The sequence below is a fragment of the Drosophila obscura genome, unplaced genomic scaffold, assembly GCF_018151105.1.
Source record: "Drosophila obscura isolate BZ-5 IFL unplaced genomic scaffold, ASM1815110v1 contig_4, whole genome shotgun sequence".
Taxonomy (NCBI): Eukaryota; Metazoa; Arthropoda; class Insecta; order Diptera; family Drosophilidae; genus Drosophila; species Drosophila obscura.
The window spans coordinates 2188549-2212330 of NW_024542828.1; the positions used below are offsets into that span (position 1 = coordinate 2188549).

The 23782-nt window shown below is 43.7% G+C and overlaps 1 protein-coding gene across 3 annotated transcripts; it reads right to left on the minus strand.

The window, feature by feature from the left end:
• Positions 1-5819: 5819 nt before the first annotated feature.
• Positions 5820-13361, minus strand: LOC111068378. Of its 3 annotated transcripts, XM_022357823.2 has the most exons (7): positions 13184-13361; positions 13023-13122; positions 7587-7988; positions 7436-7521; positions 7025-7108; positions 6182-6432; positions 5820-6117 (listed from the first exon to the last, which is right to left on the minus strand). In XM_022357823.2, exons 3-7 carry the CDS (start codon positions 7981-7983, stop codon positions 5991-5993), a joined length of 945 nt encoding a protein of 314 aa, XP_022213515.1. In that variant the 5' UTR covers positions 7984-7988; positions 13023-13122; positions 13184-13361; the 3' UTR covers positions 5820-5990. The 3 variants fall into 3 exon arrangements, with proteins under 3 accessions (XP_022213515.1, XP_041450986.1, XP_041450987.1); XM_041595052.1 differs by having other exon boundaries at positions 7587-7985; positions 13023-13361; XM_041595053.1 differs by lacking the exon at positions 7025-7108 and having other exon boundaries at positions 5821-6117; positions 13023-13361.
• Positions 13362-23782: the final 10421 nt, after the last annotated feature.

The following is a 23782-nucleotide window of genomic DNA, read 5'->3' on the forward strand; positions in this document are numbered from 1 at the left end:
GCGAAGGAACCTATAACCATTCCGGCCAGACTGCCCCCTCCCCTATCGGGGTGTAGTTTGTAGCCCAATGGTTTTGTGATATTTTCCCGCCCCCAAACGCAAAAAGGAAACCAGCAAAACAGCCGCAGGCTGGATGTATGGAGAAATGGATGGACAGCTGCCAAAAATCGGTTATTTCCCTTAAATATTTCCACCTTTTTTCGTTGTTAATAATTCAATATATTTCACACAGCTCGAAAAAGAGTCAATAATGTATGCAAAAAGTTGTGCCCACAATGAATGAGAGGAAGTTCCACTTGAAACCGCACTCCGTAGGGATGAACATTTTTTTTTTGAAAATGCTTCTGCAAATTTAAGCAATTCCAACTTGTCCGAAACTGAACGCAAAATCGCCTGTCAAACCATGAAACAAAAAATATGGTGGCGGCAGCCCTACAGTGACGTCAAATATGGCGGAATATTGTTCAGAAATTTATGAAAATTCGCTAGCATAAATTGACCTGATTTTTTAATGGTTTTCAGGGTGATTGTTTGTTAGGGCGCTGCCTGGGCCATGATGTCTCATGAAAAAATAAAACGTACCATAAAAGTTGCGGCAACCGAAAAGAAAACTCATTTTACATGTGACACAAGACACGGTGGCGTCGGCAGCGGCAGCGGCAGCGGACGCTGCCAGGCCAGCTCAAAAATTTGAATTGGTCCGTGGGTCATGGGGTGAAAAGCTGGCATAGAATGCGTTTACTGGATGCCGGGCGCCTTGTGATTTTTCCAGAGTGACACCCAGACACCCACCGGTTCGGCCCGCCCCCACTGGTACCTCCCGAAAAAAGCCAATATCGTCGACGGTGACAGCAGCTGAGCAGAGTTGGGCCATAGAGCCCTGGTTCCTTGTTTCTATCTCCGGCCCTGGCTCTGACTGTGGATCTGGTGATGCTGATGGTGACAACCACTGACATGCCCCACACACATAGCCGGAGGGCCCGCAGCGTGTCAGTACTGGAGTGTGGCGGAGTGTGTGCTGTTCGCGGGTGGCAGGAACAGGGGCAGGGGCAGTCAGCGCAGGGTGAGGTAGAAGCCAAATGCAAATTCCGGCAGTGTGTCGCCTTTTGGTATTGGTTTTGTTTCGCTTATACGCTCAGTGTATCGATTTAACAGCCCGCGTGGCTTCCCGCGGTGCAGCGACCGCCTCCGGCATTGTTTCCTCCACTCGTCCTGCATGTCCTGCATGTCCTGGTCGCCCTGGCCTGTGGTTGGTTTTCGGGCTTCATTTTCTACCAATTTTTTGCAGCCCTAAAGGCTGGTTGTAGTTGTCAGCATCAGCAGAACATTCACGTTCCCGTTCACGTTCCCTCGCTGTTGTCAGCCTTATTGTTATTTCTGTCTGCAGGAAATTGTTGTATGCAAACATTACATTTTTCGATAGGTCAAATTTTACGCCAGAAGCTAGACCATTCTTGCAAAAATTTATACGTTGTCCCGGGTTTTTTTTTGTCCCGGGCTTAGCCACTTTACTGTTTGTCGGTGGGATTTTTACTGCTTTTATTCTTAAATTGAGGTTATCAAACAGATTTTCGCACTTTAGCGATCCAAATAAATTGATTTGGACAAAGCCAACAAGGAAATCAAATCAAAAAATGCTTGCGCAAATATCAAAATAATTGCCAGCGACTTTGATGGACATTTATGTACCTGGCTGTACGTGTGCTTTGACTATGTGTTTCCCTGTTGATTTGCGGTTTGGTTTTCCCATGAATTTACCATAAATATGTAGTAGTTTTTTTTTTTTTTGGCCTCGTGTCAGAGTGCTAATGTCTGGCAAAAGTTTCCTACATTTGTGTGTCACAGATCCCTTCTGACATGGAATTTGTTGAACCTATTCTGACAGCTTGGATAAGAAGTGTAGGATATGAGGCTGATAAAAAACTTTTCTTGCTTCACTGTCTATTTCTGTGATAAAGGGAACACCTTTAACCTGCCTTTGGACAGAGCTGATATTAAATTTCCCACGAGATATGTGCATTGATGAATGTACATTTAATGTTCAAATTCTGACAAATATTTATTCTTTGCTCGCCAACGAATAATATTTGATACGTTTGATACAGCATTTAATTACAGCTCAAAGAAGAAAATTAATTATTTTCAAACAGAAACAGAAATTGATGGAAATGCAATGGACATCAGAAATGCATGTATATTTTACTTAAATTTGTATTGTTTTTTTTCATGGTATGTACATGTATGCATGTATGATATATGAACGTATAATAGCGACGAGCTGAAATGACAGTTTTATTGAAAATGTTTATTCAATTTACAGATTTATTCGTATTTTATTTGTATTTTAATATAAAAATGATTCAACAATGGTTGAATGCTGCTCACATTTCACTGCTGCAGCTCATATGGAAATGGAGCTGTCATTAATACTCTGCTCTGTAATTAATCAATTCTCGTCTCAATGGATCTTTAATTAACTCAATTATTTTCATTTATACATCATTTTTTCGTGTATTCATGCACACCTCATCTAAATGGTTACCAAGAACGTTTCCATAGCATAGCACTTCACTTTACGTTCACGTTTTCTTGGGAAATCCTCTTGAGTAGTTCCTTTTAATTCGTTTAATTTCTACCAAGAACAATTAGCCATCAGCAGCATTCCCAAATTTCATTAAAAACCCCTCCGATTCGAGCAGGCAGACTTAATTTCTTCCCCAGACAACAAGTAAATTATAATCTGCTGAAACAATTTAAGCAGTCTGACAAAAATGTCAAACTCCTGCTCGAGTTTGGAATTCGGCTGCTGTCACGGCGCTCCTCCTCCTGTTGCAGCTGTTGGCTCTGCTACTTCTGCTGCAAATTAGATCGTTGTCCAAATTCGATTGTTTCATTTGGAGAGTTTCTTAGGAGTGCATTTGGTGTCCGAGAAAAGTTTTCCGCACAGTTCTAATTAGCGCAGTAAAGATATTCAACACTCAGCGTAATTAAATGGAATTTTAAGCGATGCATCGCCAGCCAGTGGCAGTGCCAGCGCCAGCGCCAGCTGCCGGTTGCCATTTGGTCCAAAGCGCCTTTAATTACAGGCAGAAGGCTCCTGCAGCTGCAGCCGCAGTTCCTACTGCTGCCGTTGCTCCTGCAGATAGTGAAAACAAACAATTCTGTAGATGGAACAACTTTTTTTGGTGGGCTGCAGCAGGAGACTCCCCCCAGCAGCAGCAAAAACTTGGCCGCACAAATTAATCATAACTTTGGAGGCTGCCACTGCTGCCACTGCTGCTGTTGCATTGGACAAAATGTTGCCATCTCCGCCCATTAAATGTGGGTTAGGCTCTCACTTCTGTCATTTCCCCCCCCCCCCCCCACCCCACACACACACACTTCAACTCATCCACTTGAAGATATGCCTTCGGAGTTTAGTTAAGTTTCCCCAGATTCGTTTTGCCTGGTGCACATTTTCTTTGCGTCGGCGTTGCCGGCTGTCCCATAAATCTCAGCTGTTCCTTGACATATATCAAAATTGCAGAAACTTTGTGAACGGCTGCAGCTGCGCAGTGGCCCAGAGACAAGACAAGTTCCTTGCCTTTGGCCCGGCAAGTTTTCCTGTTTGTTATCCCCCGAAAATAGCCTACTCCAAGGAAGCTGCCGTGCTGTGCACCCAGGTATGTGAATTAATGTTTTTTACGGAAAACTTTCTCCAGCTACAAGCATCCTATCACGTGCCCATCCCTTGTGGCTGTCATTTATGTCTGCTGCTGAATGTTGATAAGCACTAAGAACCAGGAAAACGGCCGAGACGGCTGCAAGTTGCATCAAAGAACTCCAAAGAGGCGGCAACTTTGCTGTCAAGGGAGGCTGGGTGGATGGATGAGTGAGTGGAGAAGACACACCTTTTTGCTTTGGCTCAGTTTTTGAATTATTGCACAAGCAGAGACGAAATATGGGCAGATACTTTCTTTTATTTTATTTATTTTATTTCTTTTATTGTTGATGTGTATGAAGTTTATTTATTTTGATACAAATAATTAGTGAGACTTGGAATTTTTGCAATGGGTCCAAAATATTAATTTTTTTAAATTCTACGGGATTGAATTTATCTGAGTGCGTTAAATTTGGGCGAAACGAAGTTCGCTGTGTTTAGGGGTCTTTCCTTGAAATACTTTCAAGCGCTCCAGGCGTTGCCTGCCTATAGCGTCCACCGTTGAGATGCCTTTTCCGAACTGTATGGCAGATAGCTCTCCTGCCTCATCCCTGGGGTATGTCAAGCTCACCAAGTGGCCAGCACCCAACTGAAGATCGTTAAGGCTGAATTGCATATCGACCTTCAGGGATTCTCCGAATCTCTTTAGCTTTCTGCTATTGACATGTTTCAGGCTTAACGGTATCCCATCCAGAGCCAATTTCCGCCACACAACATTTTTGATTTGCTCAAGCTCCTGAAGTCCATATTAATATTCCATATTCCACAATGGTTGGGAACTCCTGTGGCCAATCATCAGCAGCACGTGTCCGATTGTATATCGTCGTGATTGCGTGATCTCTCTCAATGGTGGTATTTTTCCTCCATTCTATGCCTTAAATGGCGGAGGTCATATATGACTGTATAACTGCGTTGTTCGGCGTACATCATTGCCCCATCGGCTACAACGGGCATTAGGTTCCTCTTCTGCAGAATAATCAACACCTTCTTTACGGCGTGCCGGATCTCCGTACTTCCTATCTGGTTGACTCTCAGCGAGGCCACAGTCAGATGGACGGCACTCACCATCGATCCGGCAGAAAGCAATCGCCAGTGCCTTCCGTTTGCTGTGCTGATCCTCTCTGGCCATTTGGGGCAAGTGGCACTCGCCCAGCATCAGATAAAACGGCTGCTTGTAGTCCTCCAGATCTCCAAATCGGTTGATGTCGCCTTTTTTCTAATTTCTCTCCTTGGGACGCCCGTCTAACATAATCCAGGAACCGGCTGTCATCACTCCCTCTGCCTCGGAATATGAGCATATTCATGAAGAGCGTCCTGTGCTCAGATCCAAGTTAAATTTTGCAGATTCCACGCGACTTCCCCCTATGCAAGACGGCCGCCGCTAGCACGGCCTCAAATTCTAGAGGACTTTTAAGTCGTAGGTTTGACAAGTTTGAAGAGTCTTAAAGTCATGAAACTTGCAACGTTGCGTCTTTCCAGAGCCACCCCAATGGCCACAGGCTGATAAAAATGCTGGAGAATCTGCATCGTATGCTGGACTTGGATCGCCGTATCCGCCGGACGTTTTACGGACAACGATGTACAAATTTCCAACGCAACCAAAAATTAAAAAAATTAAAGGCAGAGATATACGCTTGTGGTACGAGGGCAGATTAATAAGTCCGTGACATTTTGGATCAAAAATAGGTTTATATATAAAAAGTAATTTTATTTGTCAACATAGTTTTTATTTTAGCTCCATATGTTTCTTCCAGCATTTCTTCAATTTTCGTAATTTATTTTTCTGACACGCAATTCTTCACTGATTTTACAATTATTAACCGCTTATTTAGTTTTAGGGTTTTAGTTTTAGTTTTTTTTGCCTATAATATCCGTTTTGAATATACGTTGAACTGCTTTATTTAACTGCTTGCACTGCTTTCACGAAGCAGTTTGGCTATCTCATGGCAGCCAGCTCCTAATCGATAGCAAAAGAGTGCTGCCAGCCAGCTTCTGACTGCTAGCTAAACAGTGCTGCCGGACTGTTGGACCAACAACTGATTTCCAAACTTTGAGCGGGCAATCGAATTTCAAAATTGAAAAGAAAAAACACAATGTCGTTCAATGCATTTATTTTGTAAGGATTGTTGTTTTGGTCAGAAACGCAAATAAATACAGAATTTTTGTAAATAAATAATATAAATAGCTAAGATCTAAATGGAAGTACATAAATTAATTTAAATTAGTTAAGAGAAAAGTCCAGTCGTAAGCACTAACGAAGTTCAGTGAGCCACTAGGCCCCCTGTCGGATCTAGACCTCATTGCACTCCAGATACATCTGGCGGCAGTCAAAGCCGGAGCGCCCCCGGCGACCGGCATCGTACAGTTCCTCAAAGCTGCCGCCACTGCTGCGTCCGAGCACATAGCTGGTGGCGTAACTAAAAAGGGGGACGGAGAGTTGTGATTAGGAAACATCTTAGGAAGGGGTCCGGCCCGACTTACGATCCCAGCTGGCAGAAGATGCTGCTGCCGCCAATCTCGCGCACGCACTCCGTGTTGGCGTCGCACATGTAGCGCTGCGTGCACTTGTCCTCGGAGTTGCGGTAGGTGCGGACGTAGCCCTTCATCAGGGAGATGCCCGCGACGACGGCATCGCTCACCGAGTCACGTTTGCCCAGGGAGCGGGCGGTGAGGGAGCGGTGCGAGAAGGAGGTCTTCAGGGCGTCCAGCAGATTCATCACGATCTGAATGAACTGTGGAAGGGGGAGCGTTGTTCAGTGGTGTTCAGGTGTGTGTGGAGTGTGGAGTGTGGAGTGTGTGTGTTTGTGTGTGGTTGGGAGCGGGGCAGAGGAAGCATTAGTCAATTAGTCTTGCATTTGCTTGTGCCAATTCTAAAAGGTGTGTGTGTGAGTGTGAGTGTGTGCGTGTCTGGGTGTGTGTGTGTGGTGTAAGATTGTGGTGTGTGTGTGTGTGTGTGGTGTGTGCATATAAAACATTTACATTCTCAGCACTAGGCAACAAGATTCAGGCGTGAACTAAAGGAAGAGAAATTTTGCCAAAGAAAACCATTTCACGGGTAACTTTTCATCTTAAACTGATTTAATTCATAATTATGATTAATAATTCTCTATAGAGATACCTGTTTAAAGAAGGATTTTACTTTAAACCCTGAACCCCCCCCCTAAACTCAAACTCCTATTCAAAATTCATCACTAAATTCTTTGAGGGAACTTTAAGGGAACATCTTTAAATTAATTGAAATAATGTGCTATCCTCGCCCCGATCTTGTTGTCTAGTGTCTCTTGATTTTGTTGTATGTTGTGTGAAAGCAATAAAGATGTTTACCTCGCCAGCTTGTTTGGCCATCGAGTTGACTTGATCGGGGTCTCTGGAGCCCAAAACGGCAGACATCACAGCCACCAATATGCCCTGTGCGATTTATTAGAGAGGAAGAGGTATAGGTACAGGTACAGGTAAAGGTACAGGTAGAGGAGGTATGCGGTAGGCGGGAAACGAACATAATCGAAAGAATAAGAAGAGCCAAACACCCAGAATCAGTATAAGTATAAGTAAAAGATATACGAGTATACGAGTATGTATGCATGTATGTATGTATGTATGTAAAACGAAAAAATGAACGATCCAACGATCAACGAATAATCAACGATAAATTACGATAAAAGCAAAACAAAAGTGGCACAAAAGCAATCAGTAAGTGTACACCATGTTATGTGGCTAATGGATCGATCGATTTACCTGCATGGGAGATCCGCCGTTGTCAACCTTATCGATGCCATCGCTGGGTGCTCCGCCGCCCAGCAGAGTGTTGATGATGCGCAGACCTAAGGTGTATAGATGGTTCGATAATGGGAGCTGCAACAAATACGAGCTACCGAGTGAGACTTACCCATGGAGATCACATTGGCCCAGGGACTGCCGCCCAGTCCGATCGGGGAGTCCACATCTTCGGACTTGGACGGGGCATTCACAGCGCCATTGAAGAACATGGTCATCACGGTGGACAGCATGTTGGACCAGGTGAATCCGCCGGGGCCGCCCACACTCTCCTGCAGCTGATTGTTCTCCAGATCGTCCTCGATGTCGTCCAGAGCCACCTTCTTCGAGGCGTTCGGCTTCACCGCGAACTTCCTGGCATTCTCCTCCGCCCGATAGACTGGGGACTGGGACAGCTGGTGCTGTCTCTGGTAGACCTCCTGCTGCGGGAAGGCGTAGGTCATCAGCAGGCAATTGCTGGCCACTATCGCGAGCAGCAGATAGGCGTGCACTTTACTCTGATTCCACATGACTGCTGCAAAAGACAGAGCAAAGCTATTTGAAATTCATCGAAGGCTATAGTCGGCCATTGGCATAACACTTTCACGTTGCCCAATTGTGTGTGTGGGTCAGTTTCCTGAACCGCCGCACGAGCTGGGCATTAAAATTAGGTTTGTCCCCCCTTTCAGTGACCTGATTTGCTCATGCTACGAGTATTACATATGTACGTATGAATTGGTAATAATATCATGTCTCCAATGAAAAATAAATTGAAGAACACGGATCCCTGCAACTCATCTTGACTGGAGTACGCCAGTTCTTGTTTTTACTTCTGGATTAAAATTTAAATATTACAATTCACACGACAAGATTTATCCTCGGAAAATGCTCTTTGAAAATATGCTTTCACCCATTAAAAAAAAGAAAAGAGTCATGCAAGCAACCCATCTGAGTGTTGCAGCATTTCATTTGCATTCAAATATTCTTTAATTGGCACCCAAAAAATAACAGAAAGAAAAGCTTTTCTCCGGGTATTGTCAAAAATTTTCCATTTCTCATGGAGCAAAAATTACTTTACAATTTCCATGGAAACCAGATAAGAAAGTTGTTGTGGCGTGTAATTAAAGCCAACGCCAGAGCCAAAGCCAAAGCCAAAGCGTCTCCAGGTTTGCTTCCGAAACAGCTAGAAACTAGTCTAACTGCTCCCAATTAAGGTGTCGGTCAAACTGAACCTGTTCACCATCCCATACCCATACCCATACCCATGCCATCCCATCCCATGGCAGACCCAAGCCATACCCAGTCCATACCATCTCCTAGTGGTTTCTGTGGCAGAAGCAGCAGGGAAATTATCCAAGTTGAGCAACATGCGTTAGAAAGCCGCCACAGGTGGGGCACAGGTGGGGCGCAGGTGGGGCACAGGTGAGGTGCCAAGTAAGAGCAATTAGTGGCGACTTCCTCAATGCGATCTTCACAGTTTTGTCTGATATTAGCATCCAGAATTGAGCTCTTTATCCGAGCGGCTTAGAATGGGAATGTGAAATGGGTAAAGTTTCTTCATCTTCGCTTTATTTCTGATCTGTTCTTCATGCTCCTCTCTTTTTGTAATATTATTTTGTTGCTGTGGCTAGAACCTGTTCCAGTTAGCGGTTCTCTTGCTCAGATGTCATGCAACAGGTTACCGTTACAATTAATAAAGCCAACGAGTGTGTGGAGTCGTGGGGAATCTCAAGAGTGGAGACTCAAGAGGATTGCCAATGGCAATGGCAATGGCGGAGAAGAGATTGCATTGATTTCCATTTAATTGCCGGCCGCCGTAGAACAGGCTCCCCAGAATGGGTCAAGCTGCATTGAAATGTAAATTGCCAGATCATTAATCAGACAGCAGCAGCAGCAGCAGCAGTGAGCCCCATCTCACGGTTATGCCAATCGAGATTTGATTGTTTTGTGACACAATTCGACACAGTTCCGTGGAAATTACGGTGCGCATGTAAATTTAGAAAGCTGTTGGAGCCAGAAGCTAGTTTAAGCTGCAGCCCCAGAGATCTGCAAGCGTGATCGAGTCGTTAAGATAATGGTAATTAATGGCTGAGGATATACGATATTATACGCTACGATACGATACCCGCATATGGCCGAGAAATTTCATTGATTATATGAGAGAGAGAGAGAGAAATGGTAAAATGCCAAGCCACAATGGGAATTGTGATGGGAAAATAACTCGCATGACTCGCAAAGAACTCTCGTCTTTATGACAGCCATCTGCTGTGACATAATTCTCTCAAAAAGTGGCGCCTTTCCCTCCACAACTTCTGTTTACACTCGAACGTATTCATTTTTCACTTCGGAGATACGAAACACGCAAACCTTAATTGGAAACTTCACACGCAACTCTTACTTTCATGGCCAGCGGCAGCACCAAATCGTTTGTCTAAAAATGGCAATTAAAATCACTATAAAAAGCAGCAAAAGCAATATAACTATTTCAATATAGAGAGCAGCCATTACACGGCTGCAGTTGGTCAAAAGTCGCAAATTAGAAAGTGTGGAAGCCGCAAAAACATACAGAGAGAGGGAGGAAAAGAAATGCCATAACAAGGGGGAGTAAACAGACATATAACAATAACCAAGTTCTTTGGATGGAGAAGGAGAAATATCATTGTAGTTTGTGTGTGATATTTATTTTCAGTTTCGTTTGCGGTCCCATGCCGAGACACGCTCCACCGGCTTTCTGGTCAAAGTCAAAGATGAGAAAGCGGTAAAAATGTTCGTGATTTGCGGTAAGTGAGCACATCTATACAGAGAGAGAGATGCACAGATACACAGATGCCTGCCCATTGCTCTCTGCTCTTTCGTGAATCATTCTCTGCAGCGAAGACCTAAAAGAGCGTTAGCCAGATTTCTGGACAGTCATGGACTGGTTTCCGGCCAACACCGCAGAGAAACTTGAGCAGAGCAGCCACAAATATTCAGGTTTCACTTTCTTTTTGCCCAGAATCCGAGCCAAGGTTTATTGACCAAGAAGAGGCTCAACACTTAAAAAAATAAATGGCAATTGTTTAGAGGCGCCGCGTACTTAGCCTTATTTGGCTGCGGCACTGCGGCTTTCTAGCAAGTTTGTGCCTTAAGTCTTTCGTTTTGCGCCGCTGGTCAGCCACCTCCAATGTAAAGCCGCTGGCAAACTGTAGGCACTCGGCCAAATGATTGACGAACTGTACTGCATTTTAATTCGGCCCAAAAGCTCGTGCGTGAGGGTAAAGAGTGTTGACCAGCTATATCGATTATTTGGTAACAAATATCCAAAGTGATGCAATGTGAACGCAGGCAGAAATGATCGTCAAGCGATTTTAGGCACGGAAAAGTTGACTAAAACTTGTCTTCAACTTTTACTGACCCCAAAATGCAGTCTGCAAATCCAACAGATAAATGCAGTTGGTGGCTGACTGCAAGAAAGCAGAACAAATTGCACTTGCAGTTGCCATTGCCATGGCCATTATGGTTATTAGTCAGCTGCAGCTGCCGCTGAGACACAAATTACAGCTGTCATAGCGACCTGAAAGTCATAGCAGTTTCGCAGAAAGACAATTTTTTAGCTTAGTTTTGCTTGCATTTGGAGATAACATATCCCCCCGCTCAGGGCTCAGCATTCTCTCAAAGTGCAATCAACGAAAACAAATTGAATTTAACTCGACTCCAAAGGCAGCTTCAACGCAAAAACTTTCACCTCACTCGACTTGACAACCGAACAGCCAGCCAGTCAGCAAAACCAACAAATACAACCGCAAAATGCCAAAAGAAACCAACAACCAACAACAAACAACAAACCGATGAATGAATGAAAGTTACCAACGAAAAATAAGAAAAAAAAAGTTAAATAAAATAAAATAACTTGCTTCAAGGTAGAAGCCGATAAGAAATAAATACAGAGCCGGCAGCAGAAAATCAGAAAATGGCTTGAATGCCAAGCAAATTGGTAAGCAAATGGCAGACAAACGTGACCTTTTACAGGCAATTAAATAAATAAAATAAATATATATTCTGCATAGGAAACTGCCCTAAAAGACTTGGCCAAAAGGCAGGCATTAATTGGCCAGCAGAGACAGCAGAGACGCTGAGAGAAAGAGAGTCAAGAGTGAAGAGTGCGAGACAAAGACCCACATGGAATCAAGGCCACAGACAAAACGGCCGCAAGGCCTCCTTCACAAAAGGGGAGTTGGAAGTGCCAAAAGAGGGGGTGGAGAGAGCCAAAGGAGGAGGGAGAGGGCGACAGAAAACGAAAATTCTTTGGAAAGGTGGACAGGCGGGCGACAGACGCCCATTTGGGTCAGTGGGCGGCCATCATCATCGTCAGAGTCGGCGTCAGCAGTGCACATTGGAGGTTTGCCTGGCATCGGTTTGCTTTCCAGAGAACCTGGGCTCAGTGCACATTTCCATATGTAGCCGGGTCTGTTGCCTGCTGGCCAAGAGTGCGTGCCCGGCTGGTAGTGTCGCCCGACCCTACACCGCACCGCACCGCACCGCACCTCCCATACGCGTCTCTCCTTACCACATGCCCCCCTCTTTCTTTTGACATGTTCCACGCTGCGTCCAGTCGATGGGTTTCTGTTTGCTTTTTCATGCAAAGTTGTTAACTCGTTTAACAGAAATTCTCTCTCTCTCGCCCCCCTTTGTGGCTTTATTGTTGCTGTATTTATGCTTCAAGTTCTGTTATTTCTTTAGGCCTGACCCAAATTGTTGGCTGTCGCCATAAAGCCCCAATTTGTTGGACAAACAAAACGCATGGCACGACGACGGTACAGAATTGTGGCATTCAATCAATTGTAAATAACTTTCTAATGCCCCGGTTCTGGTTCTGCTTCTGGGGTATGTCAGTGCTAATCAATTGGTTGTCGATCTGGCTTAAAGACGATACAGTTTAAGCTGCGAAATCTGAAAGTCTATCAGATGATCTTGATGGGGTTTTATTGAGTGCACAGTGATCTTTGAAGTCTGTATTTAAAGCAGGTTCATAAGCGCAATATTTAAGTGTGGTCCTTCACTTTCAAGGCAGAATTCTTAAGGGGAAAGTAGTCGTAGAAAATCCTTGCCATATCAGTTAACGAAATGGTAACTGTCCAGAATTTAAGTATATTTAAAGGAAATATACATATACTATAGATTTAATTTCATATTCAGGTAATAGTATTCATACCTAAAAATGTTATATATCTTGTTTCACACTAAACATATTTTATCCGATGTAATACCATTTCGAAAATTAATCATACGAATTTCCAGGCAATAAAAATCTCCCAAATATCGATTTCATCATTTAAAACTCCCAACTGTATCCGCAAACTTTTACTTCAGATGACTCAAGATATAAAAATGTTGACATAATTAACTCTTTAAATATCTCTTAAATTAAATAAATATTTACACCATTTAATGCGCACTTTCATTAAATTGAATAAATAAATCCACTCTTTAATGGAATGTCTCTGAATTGAACAATTTCAGTTTGCATAGTTCCATTAAAAACTAGTTTAGTTCGACACTTTTTTGCGATGTTGGAAAAAATTTCTCTCACCTGTCTGTTAATCCCGATGTCTCGCAGCTGGCTGAACTCAAAACAATTAAGCAAAATTTTAATTACACCTTTGGCGGAGTGTAGTTTTGGCTCGTTGGCACTGGAAAAACGGAAAAGTTCAGCACGCGATTGTCAAGCACACAATTCACTTAAAAATTCACCCAAAAATTGCACTGGAAAATTTCTCTCTGTATATTTTGTGTGTCTTCGATATGTCGATCGATACCAACTTTCGTTTACTTCGAGAGATTTCGGATTTCACTTCGCGATAGAGGTGGTGCTATTGCTGCTGGTTTTGTGGTGTTGCTGCGTCCGCTGCTAAAGTTGTCTGAAACGGCGATCGCCTTGAACTTGCGTTTATATAGCCTGACCCATTTTTCAGGGGCTTCGCGATGGAACTGGAAAACGAAGAAATGCAAGCGAACATGTTGGGTCGCTCACCTGCACAGGTAAGAGCGCGTTGGACGCCCGAGGTCCAACATGTTGCCTGCCACTCGTGCGCACTGCGCAGGTGCGACATCATCTGTCTTCTGGTTGATCTTCTGCCTCTGTCGCTGCCTCTGCCTCTCTTTTTGTTTGCCATTACTGTTAATGCGTTTATGGCCCATTGTTGTCTGGGCCGTTTTGTTGGGTTAAACGGTTTCTGTTGCGGTCTACCTGGCTGATCTTCCGTCAAGGTTTTCCACATCATTTGCATATCTCTATCTGATTGATTGTCTCCCTTTATTGTGGGTGCGGTACTTTTGTTTTTAGTGCACCTAGACCTTGACTAGGACGACTCAGAGGTGATTCATTAAAGGTGTGTTTCATTAAACTTAATCCGGTCTTTAGTCTTCACAGAGCTAAGACCTAGAACCACTCAAGTCTCCCGCAAATGAGGAAACTTCGTTGCCATCTAAAAAGGGGCTGGAAAAACATTTTAAGAGATTGCCAAAGAACAAAAGATTCTTCTATTTTTTGAGTTTAACTAAAAGTGTATAGTGGCAGGGTCTTACTTCCCCTCAACCTCATCCCCCGCCTGCTGCACAGCTACACGTGCAAAAAAGTTAAGCCGTTGAAGCAAAAGTTTGCCAAGGATGTCTGCCAGCCAGCCAGCTATCCAGTCAGCCAGTACGTCCTACTCCTGCTCCCAGTCATGGTCCTGCTGCTCCTGTCCAAGTCCCAGCCACTGAGGCATTAGAACCCTTGCGAAATCAAATCGGAAAAATAGAAATGGAACGAAGGTTCCATCTCCATCTCCGACTGCATTTGTATGTGTTTACATTTAGTTGTATTCGATTTGCATACCCGATTGGTATTGGTATTGGTATTGGGATTGGGCAAGGGTTCGGTTTCTGGGGTTAGTCCACCCCGTAAATCAATGCCAACAGTGCGGGCAATCAGCAAGAGGAGCTGGAGCCTCTGTCCGACTCCCCTTCAACCCATCCAAGTGGATTATTAAGTGGTCTTAAAGCCCAGTCAAAGTCGAGTGCTGCTGCTGCTGTTCTTCCACCCATATGTGAGAGTGTGGGTGTGTGTGGGTTGCTTATTGAATAAATGTGGCTGGATTTATGCAAATCCAAAGAACGACTGACGGTGCACTCGACTGACCCACGCACACACACACACGCATGAATGGAGGAGTGCTGACCATTTGGGCATATGCTTAATGCGGCCATAATTGTTCCACATTTGTTATCACCGAACGAACTAACTTTGCATATCGTTTGGGTTGCAGCTATAGAGCTGGGAATCAATGGGATTACTGATTTCCGGTTTAATTTATGTGCACAGCTCGTTTTTGTTTGCCAATTCCAATATTTGTGTTTGCAGGCCCTCCAATCGCATTAGCCTAATGATTTCCCTGTCAACCCAGAGAGGGTGAGGACGAGGACCGCAGTCTAAACATGAAGCATAAATCAGCTTATCAAATTGGCATACAGAAGTTTGGTTTATAATTTGTACAGGCAACACAATATTTGGCCCTAAATGATGGATTGTTTGCAGAACAATTCGAGTGAGTGAATCTATGTTTGTGTGTGGTGTATTATCTGAATAATTCCTAATAGAGCAATATCCAGCTGCAACATCCCACCAGTCAAGTGGAAAGTTTGCCCACTTCCGCCACTCTCCAAGCCACACAAATTCTGTTTAAAGAAATCGAAACTCGACAGCAATTAGAAGACAATTTGATTCAATTAGCAAGTTCCGCGGCCCAAAAGATTCAAATTCTCACTCAAATTAGCAAGGCTGCCCGAAGTAAAACCAGACAAAAAAAAAGCTGACCCACATTTGGGCAAATTGAAATCAAGGCATTAACCGAAACGAACGAAAAAAGAAGAACCGACAAACTTCTGCGTCAACATCCAAATTGCGGGCGAAAGAAATTCAGAGATTTGGTTGCATACTTTCAGGCGTTTGCAAAGTTATGCATACGTCCTGGGCATGTGTTTGTGTGCGTTTATTCCGCGTGTCGTCGGTCCTCTACTAATACGAAATCAATAAATTGTAAGCATTTTTTTTTTATTGCCATCAACTTTGCTCGGCATGAGCATCATGCCCCAAGAAGCTCTGTGTTTTTATTTACTCGAATCGTGTCTCATGCTCCCTCTTTTTTCTTGCATAAAGGATAAAGATGCCAAAGCAGAGCGAAAGACGATGACGATGCTGTCCTCCTAACCGAGGTCTGGAACTGGAATTGGGATTGGGATTGTATGGTCAGGGAGAGGGGAAGCTGCTACGCTCTATGAGTTTATCAGCGCAACATCTACTTGAGAAATAATGATGTCTGCCGGGACAGTCGTCGGGACAGAGTAGCAGCAGAATCTGCTACTCTGTTCTCCGTTTTCTGTGGGTAAAGGCCAAGACAATATTGTCATGTTCCATATTAAATATACTTCTCTGTCCATATATACTTGAATATTCCTGTAGATATCTTAAACAATAAAATGGCAGGGAGATGCAAGTGAATCAGCTGCAAGCGAAAAGCTTTTTGTCATGGCAACGAAAACTGGGATGGAAAAATAAATGTATAAACTTCTGCAGAGATTAGATGGCATTTGATAGAAAGCATAGATATACTATACACCAAAATGTCCGCCAGAGACAAAGAGTAAGAAGGGTGGAAATACAGCACAAGATTTAAAAGGCAAATGCATTGATACATAGACTGTTCGGCAGTCCCGCAGGTTTCTGGACGCTTTCCCCTTTCCACCCATAGTTATAATATTTCTTCCATCTACTGTTACCCTACTTACCTACCCTACTTACTCTACTGTTCGGAGACAATAAACCCTTGGGCATTCTGTGGCACAGAGAACCACATGGTGTCTTTAAACATCACATATATTTATAGAACAAATTTCAAAATAATAAATGCAGAAGGTATTTATGTACCATGTATCATGAGTTGCATGTAGAATGTAACAAATGCTTGCCTCTCGAAATACCTGCCTGCACACACAGGCCGGCAGCATTTGCACATATTCCGTATCGCCGCATTCAACGTATTCAACGTCATGAGCAACGCCCTCGAATTAGGCCCACACAATTTCGCATCTGGTCAAATGCAGGTCAACCTATTCGTAGTAGTTGTCTCCGCCCCCAAGCTCTCTCTCAGGGCTTGTCATTTTGGTCAGTAATGGACTTATGCAAATTACCGAGTTACACCGCGTCCAGAATATTGCATTTCAATCAATATCCTGGAGTCTGACTGACATTTGCATATGCCACTTGAAATTTATGAGCAGAGAGGGACTGTGTGTGGAGATGTGAGAGGTGTCGGTGGCATTAATGGTCGAGGCAGCCGATGAAAAGTGTGCAGAGAGCTGATGAAAAGGGTGAAGAGACCTGATAAAAGAGGGTGTAAGGTCTCCCCCCTAATATGATGAAAAGGGTGGAAATAGTCAAGAGTGGCCAAGAGTCGAGAGAGTCAAGAGCTGACGCTGATCAAGAGGGGGAACCTATTCAATCTCCCTCTCTCTAAATTACATTCTGTTCAATCTGTTCCCTGCCCACTCGATTTATCCCTGACCCACACACACACACACACACACACACACACACACATATCCCCAGCATGTTTTTTTATTACCATCCATCAAAATGGAAGTAAAGTAAATCATTAAAAATACATGCTGGCAGCATTCCTTTCACCCATAAACATCAAAATCAAACATCTGTTAAGCATTCTTTTACGATAAAACTTTCGCTTGCTGCGGGTTCAGGTTCAAAATGCAAGTTTAATCTCTAAACAATACTCCTATATATGTACAATTTAATTTACATGTAAATCTGCATAAACATCCGGTTCGCAGACAGATGAGAAAATGCAAAATTGCTGAAGGAGACACAATGCCCCGAGCAACATCTGGTGACTGATGTCCTGGCCCAGGGGTATAGGGTTACATTGGGTCTCCTCTCCCTTTTTCCACAGCTCCATGATTTCCATCGTTTTCCCTCTGCCATCGCTTTGGGCCCTCCTCTTTTCCGCGCATTGGGCACCGGCAAAGATAAAGTACATTTCTGTGATAAATATAACAACAAGTACCCAAGGCACGCACAAATGGGGCCCTGTCCCATTGGCCCATCAGGGCTCGGGTGAAAACGCATCCGAAAATTTCATGCCCAAACCAGGTTCCTGGTGGGGGAGAAAGAGCGGTGCCGAAAGGATAGGGGTACCTTCTGGCAGCTGTTATAATGATGCCAGCGATACATCATCGCAAAATGCTAACATTTTCGGCAGCGACGGCAGTCAACAGCTGTTGCCGCTGATGAATCCTTTGGGTCCGGCATGCCAAGGGTATCCTTTGCCTCTCTTCAGGACAGAGTCCAGCCCATTCCATCCACTAATATTTCAATATTTTGCACATAAAAAGGCGTAAGTTATTTTTCACGTTTTGCCAGGGAACGGCAGCCCTTACGGGCCCAGACCCAGACCTCTTCACCAATGCATTTTTGGCTAATTTCGCCCGTCCTTCCATAAATAAATCTTTGGAATTTCCGAATGTTTGCCTCATAGACAGAGATATAGCCAGAGCGCAGAGCACCGATACAATTAACTATCATAGAATATTCAAGACACGATCTGAAATGCTGCTTTCCCCTTGTTTGGGTACCCCTATCCCATTCTGCTTGGGGCTTCCCTCTGCCTGTTCCTAGTCTTCCCCATTTGTGTGTTGCGGCCACAGTTCTTCTGGTTTCTGGGGCTCACATTTATGACTTGTTTTAATTTGCTGTGCGTGCTTTGTTTATGCGAAATCTGCATTTCCGTATTTGTTCTCTGCTCAAATTCAGCTTAAAGAGAGAAATTGAAAAACTAGGAAAACTAACCAAAAGGATGATAGCGGATTGGGTGCAGAGTGAAGGAGAGTGGCCCAAAAGCCGCTTAAAAGGAATTGCATGCGTGAAGGAAAATTGGAAGTTTGGTCTGACGAATTTTTCCCATTGCCAGCTACCAGAGAACTTGCACCAAGGCAAAGGGAGAACGCATGAGAAAGTTGAGCGTGCTTATAACAAGACAACAAGAGTAGAGGATATACTAGGCAAGGAAACAAGAAAGTGGAGATGAAAAATCTCAGTAGGAAAAGAGATTGAATGCCGAGGCAAAGGATGCTGCGGCAGGAATTGGACAAGCAGCAGTTGCACTTGTGGCCCAGGGAATTGTTTTTTGGGAAAATGGAAAACACGAAAACCACTACACAGCTATGGGTTATGAAAAGAGAAGGAGTTCATTGTGCTGAAAGTATATTTAACGGTAAATAATTCGAAGTCAAAGAGTAAGCCGAATACAAAAAAGGATTAAAAATATAAATAATAATAAATAGAAAAATATGCACAACCTTTAAGCATTTAATCTGAACAAATAATTTAAAAGCCAGAAAACTATCCCCCTAAATGAGCAATATAAGAAACGCCATTGATGTGCCATCGTTAAGCTAAAATCGTAGTAAATTATTAATCACTTAACACACTGAAGCATCGAAGGAACAAACAATGCGGCCGATGATTAGATTGCTTCAAGTCAATTTATTTACTTATAGCGGATACCAGAAAAGGGGAGCTACATGCATGGGATTGGAATGGGAATCCTGTAGACAAGACAGAGCATATATCTTGGTCAGCAGACAAAAAGCTTTCATTAATTCAATATGCTTGCGGCGGGCAGGCAACCAGGGGTCAGTGGGGGGAAGTCAACTATCATTAACTAGCGCTCCAGACAAGCATCGTTCTAATGATGAAGGCGATGATAACCGACTGCAAGGAGAGGGATATGTGGAAATGAATTAGTTTGCATTAAGTATACGCCGGAGTGTACACAGTAGAAGCCGAGAGCAAAGAGCTGAGCAGGATTTAAGAAATATACACATACACATACACATACGAGATTGTACATATGTATTTATTTTCGTACATTTATGGCTGTGTGGCTGTAGCCCGCCTTATGACTACCGCTCATTTAGCTGCTGTCGTAGAGAGAGAGAGATAGAGAGAGAGAAGTGAGAGTGGTAGAAACCTCCGGGGAGATTAAGTTCTGACTGCCCTCCAGCTCCTGGGAGCCTGTTTTGGGGTGTGTGTGAAGCATGGAATATTAATTCCTTAAGTAATTCACAACATTTGCAACTAATGTTTGTTAATGAGCTATGCTCTCTGCCTCTCTCTCCCTCTCTCTCTCTCTGTGCTCCACCGACAGCGCCTGAGGTCAAGGCGAATGCTGTGAAATGTCTGCAGCTTTCCGACTTGTTAAATGCTGGAATTACCAAAATGGAAAAGTGAAAAGGACTCCCAATAGGCGCTCCATGTCCTTAGGGTGACTCTCTGGCTCCTGACAGTCGCCGCCAAAACACTTAATGAAATAATTATGCAAAGCAAACAACCTGTCGTTATACCTGCCAGACCATAGCCACCTCGGCCCCAGAGACTTGCTTTTGACATTCATTAATTTGATGATATCCAATCTTAGTTATTGTACGTACAATTATGAGGACGATGGCTGTACCGGAGGTCAGGTTTGTGAACATTCATCCCAATGAGAGCCTTTAGCCTTGTACGCATTAAGGATAGGATGACGTTGATGGGCTGTCTTGTACAGGATATCCATCTTCTCTATTGATCCCTGTGAGAGCTGGTTGCTCATCTCTGACTAAATTATGCACAAAACACGGAACTATGCGCGCTAAACTTGTTTCCATCGTGCTAATCAGCCATGGCTCAAACATCTCCTCCCGCCAACCCCATTAAGTATGCAACAAACAACAAAAAGGATTCCACTTGCAAGCTGCAGGAGGATGTGCCAGGGACGGTTGAGGCAGCATGTAAAATAATTTGAAAACACGGCATTAGCGTAATGAAGCATGGAAAAGCGGTGGGCGGGAGGGTGCGAGTGTGAATGGGATGGATGGGCGCGAGGGTGGCAGTGGGAAAGTAGGTGAAGCTGTTGCAAGCAGGTGAAAAGCGCACATAAATGCCAGAAGTTATGCAAGTCCTTAACTTTCATGAGTGGGCCAGGCTGTGTGGCAGCAGCACAGCCACTGCCAGAGTGCTGGAAAAAGGAAAACTGTTGTTGCAAATGCAGATAGAAATGACGGCGCGGCTGTCGGGGGGGCAAGTCGCGTATCACACATGTTTGTCATGTGCCTCAAAGTGTCTGTCTGTGTCTGTGGCTGTAGCTGTGCCTGTGTCTGTGTCTCCGTCTGTGTAGGTGTCTGCCCGGATTTTGGTTGAGTGCGAGTGTGAGCTCTCTCGCAGAACTTTGTACTGTGTGGTGTGGTGGCACGATGCTGTGGGAGTGTATTCTTATTCAGTGCGTAATCTTCACCTTTTTCACAGTTTTGCCGTGCACTTTTATTGCATACACGGAACAGGGGGTAGAGGAGGTAAGAGCCAGAGCCAGAGCAGGCGCCAGACCTGCACCGTGTATCGAGAAAAGTTGCACCTTGAATTTGCCACTTTATGACCAACCACCCCACACCCACGGTCCCCGTTAAGTAGTTGTAAGCTGCATAATGTATTTACGCAAGCACCGGAAATTGGGTGCCACGGGTTGGGTGGTAGCGCCGTGCGGAGATGCCACACAACCATAAAGCCTTGTGGCAGCCATCGTGCTAAACGCGCATAGACAAGTGTGATCCCTTGTGGATGGGATGTGGAAGCTGGTGAGGATGCAGATGTGGATGCTGGCACGGATGTGCATGTGGGATGCCGGGGAGGATGTGAATGTGCGATGAGAATACCGGTATGGGCAGGAGGATGCCTTCACTCTTTGCTTCATACTGGCATACTTTATGGCCTTCTGAATCCAGCCAAATTGCAGCACCTCTCAGCTTGAGCGCGGGATTTGATTAATATGCAACGTATTACAGCATCTAGCGATCTACGAGGCTGCAAATTGTCCAGCCCTACGCTGAGATTCCTAACTGTGTAGAGCCATCAACCGGTTATGACACACACTGATTAGATGGCACGTTTCCCATTGGATTTCCAAACATTTAAGCTTCAGTCATTGCTGCAATTTGCTTGTATAATTTTATTTCATTTTTAAAATTAATTTACATGGCTTAGAAATAAATAGACAGGCAGACAGAAAGACGGCGGCTACATAACAAAGGAAGAAGTTCTGACGTAGACACACAAAGACTTACAGGAAGCATAGGAACATGGAATGGTCATAGGCTACAGTCTATGGCATGACCATAAGACCATGACCATATTTTTGGAAAAAAAAACACCACCAGAAACTCTAGTCCTTAGCTTAGCTTAAAGAGAATCCAGTCCTAAAAGATAATATATTTAAGACTTATTTGCCATGCGGACATCCCTAGATCTCTGACTCTCCTTCTCCAACTTTTGTGTTATACTTTTGTCTCGCACTGTTTATGCAGATGTTGGCAAATATATTTTTGCATTTATGGGAACGAGAATTGTATGTAAATTCGTTGTGTAATTGGGCAACATTTAGTTTTTAATACTGGCAAAGAAAGAAAGAAGAGAAACAGGGAAAAGTGCTTAAAGAGAGTAAAATATAGAGAGATAGAGAGCTGACAAGGCCAGAGACAACACCAGACACACCCCATCCTCAATGATGGCCCTGGTCCAGGACCCCGAACCCCTCATCATTGTCATAATAATAATAATAATCATCATCACCATCATCATAGGCAGCCTTGCCACACCGCCATCAGGGGCAAATTTTGTGCGGTAGTATGCAAATTAACTTAAATGTCAACGTTGGTGAAATTTTTAAAACGACAAACGCAGAATTCCATCTGAAAAGGGTGGCAGCAATGGAAATTCGTTGGAAAATTGTGCACCAAATTCGCAGACAGGGACAGAGATAGAGATAGAGAGAAAGAGATAGAGAAAGAGGGAAGAGATAGGCGTTGGAGAAAGAGAGAGGGAAAATAAAAGACAAACTGCAAACGTCAACCTATTTTTTCTCCCGTCTCCTCTCTGTACAGTGACTGAGAGTGACTGAAACTCGGTGACAATGATGTTAACTAGAGTGTGAAAACTATGATTGGCTGACAACGACTGAGGAGAGGGCGATTTATCCACTGGAAAGGGAGGGGTACCGTGATGGAGGAACACTCTCGCACATACTCCCTCTACAGCCTGATTTATGCCATATTTGTGCTCATCCCGCCGCTCAGGGGTCGCCACCTCCGGTTCTCATTCGCATTCCAATTTCCACTACTTTTCCCAGCTCTTCAGGCACTTTGCATACGCTTGTTGAAACAAATGCCACGAACGATTTTCATTTTCATTCTGATTTTCCTTCGCTTCCTTTACCCTTTCCATTTGCCTTCTTACCCCTCTTTTCGCCATGGAGCAGCCTCTTATGTTGTGCACTTAATGGTGGGAGTCCGAAGCTCTAAAGATGGAAATAATTCTTTTGCCCGACAAAATGTGGGTCACATTGTGGACATTTTGTGGCTCTTTAATGGGTGGATTATTTCTCAGATATAAACTTGTGTAATATGTGCTCAAAAAAGTAAAAAAAGTGTGTATTTAAACATAGAAAAGTTCGTTTAAAATAAATATAATAAATACAGCATTTAATATAATAAATTTAAAATATTCACTCAACTCTTCTTCAAAACTGTTGACAAATGTACTGCTTAAAAACAATTTCGTTAATTAAAATAAATATTTTCCACAAAAATGTACTCCACTTAATCAAATTCCCAAAAATTAAATATGAGAAAAATATATTTTGAAAATTCACAAAAATCCCCCATTGACCAATGAAAACGAACTCTCAACTAATGCCGAAACCAAAATCCATTTATCCGTATACCATATAGCTCACATAAAAGTTGGTTTATGCATGGCCACGCCCACTTCCTGCCCAATAACCACAGAAAATTACTTCTGAATTCATTTCGCTTCGTTTTGTTCGTATTCCTTGGAATGGTATGCGCCCCGGAAAAAGTTGCCTGCTGAGTCATGGGTGGAAATATTTTGACATTCAGTTGGTGTGGCATGGTCACAAATTTCAGGGGGTCCGTCGTTAGTTAAATGTGTTGTAAGAGTGAATAATTTGTGTCGGTCCTTCTCTCTTATATTTTTTGTTGGTTAGTTTTTTGTGGGTTCTTTACGAGTAGATGACACCTCGGTGGGGACGGACTGGCTTGTGGTCCAGCTACGAGTATGAATGAATATTTAACAAACTTTTTCACAATGCTTGAATATTTGAGTTGGTCCGGAGACCAGACCTGCGACCATGTATGTGCTGGCATGAATATTTCCAGGAGAAAGAGGGAGATACATCTCTATATCGCTTA

Excerpts from the sequence above, each read along its gene's own strand:
- LOC111068378 (XM_022357823.2), bottom strand. The coding sequence starts at position 7,983 with ATGTGGAATCAGAGTAAAGTGCACGCCTATCTGCTGCTCGCGATAGTG. Across the intron at positions 7,109-7,435 it reads ACGGCGGATCTCCCATGCAG|GGCATATTGGTGGCTGTGAT; the intron begins GTAAATCGATCG and ends TAAATCGCACAG. Across the intron at positions 6,118-6,181 it reads ATCTTCTGCCAGCTGGGATC|TTACGCCACCAGCTATGTGC; the intron begins GTAAGTCGGGCC and ends CCCCCTTTTTAG.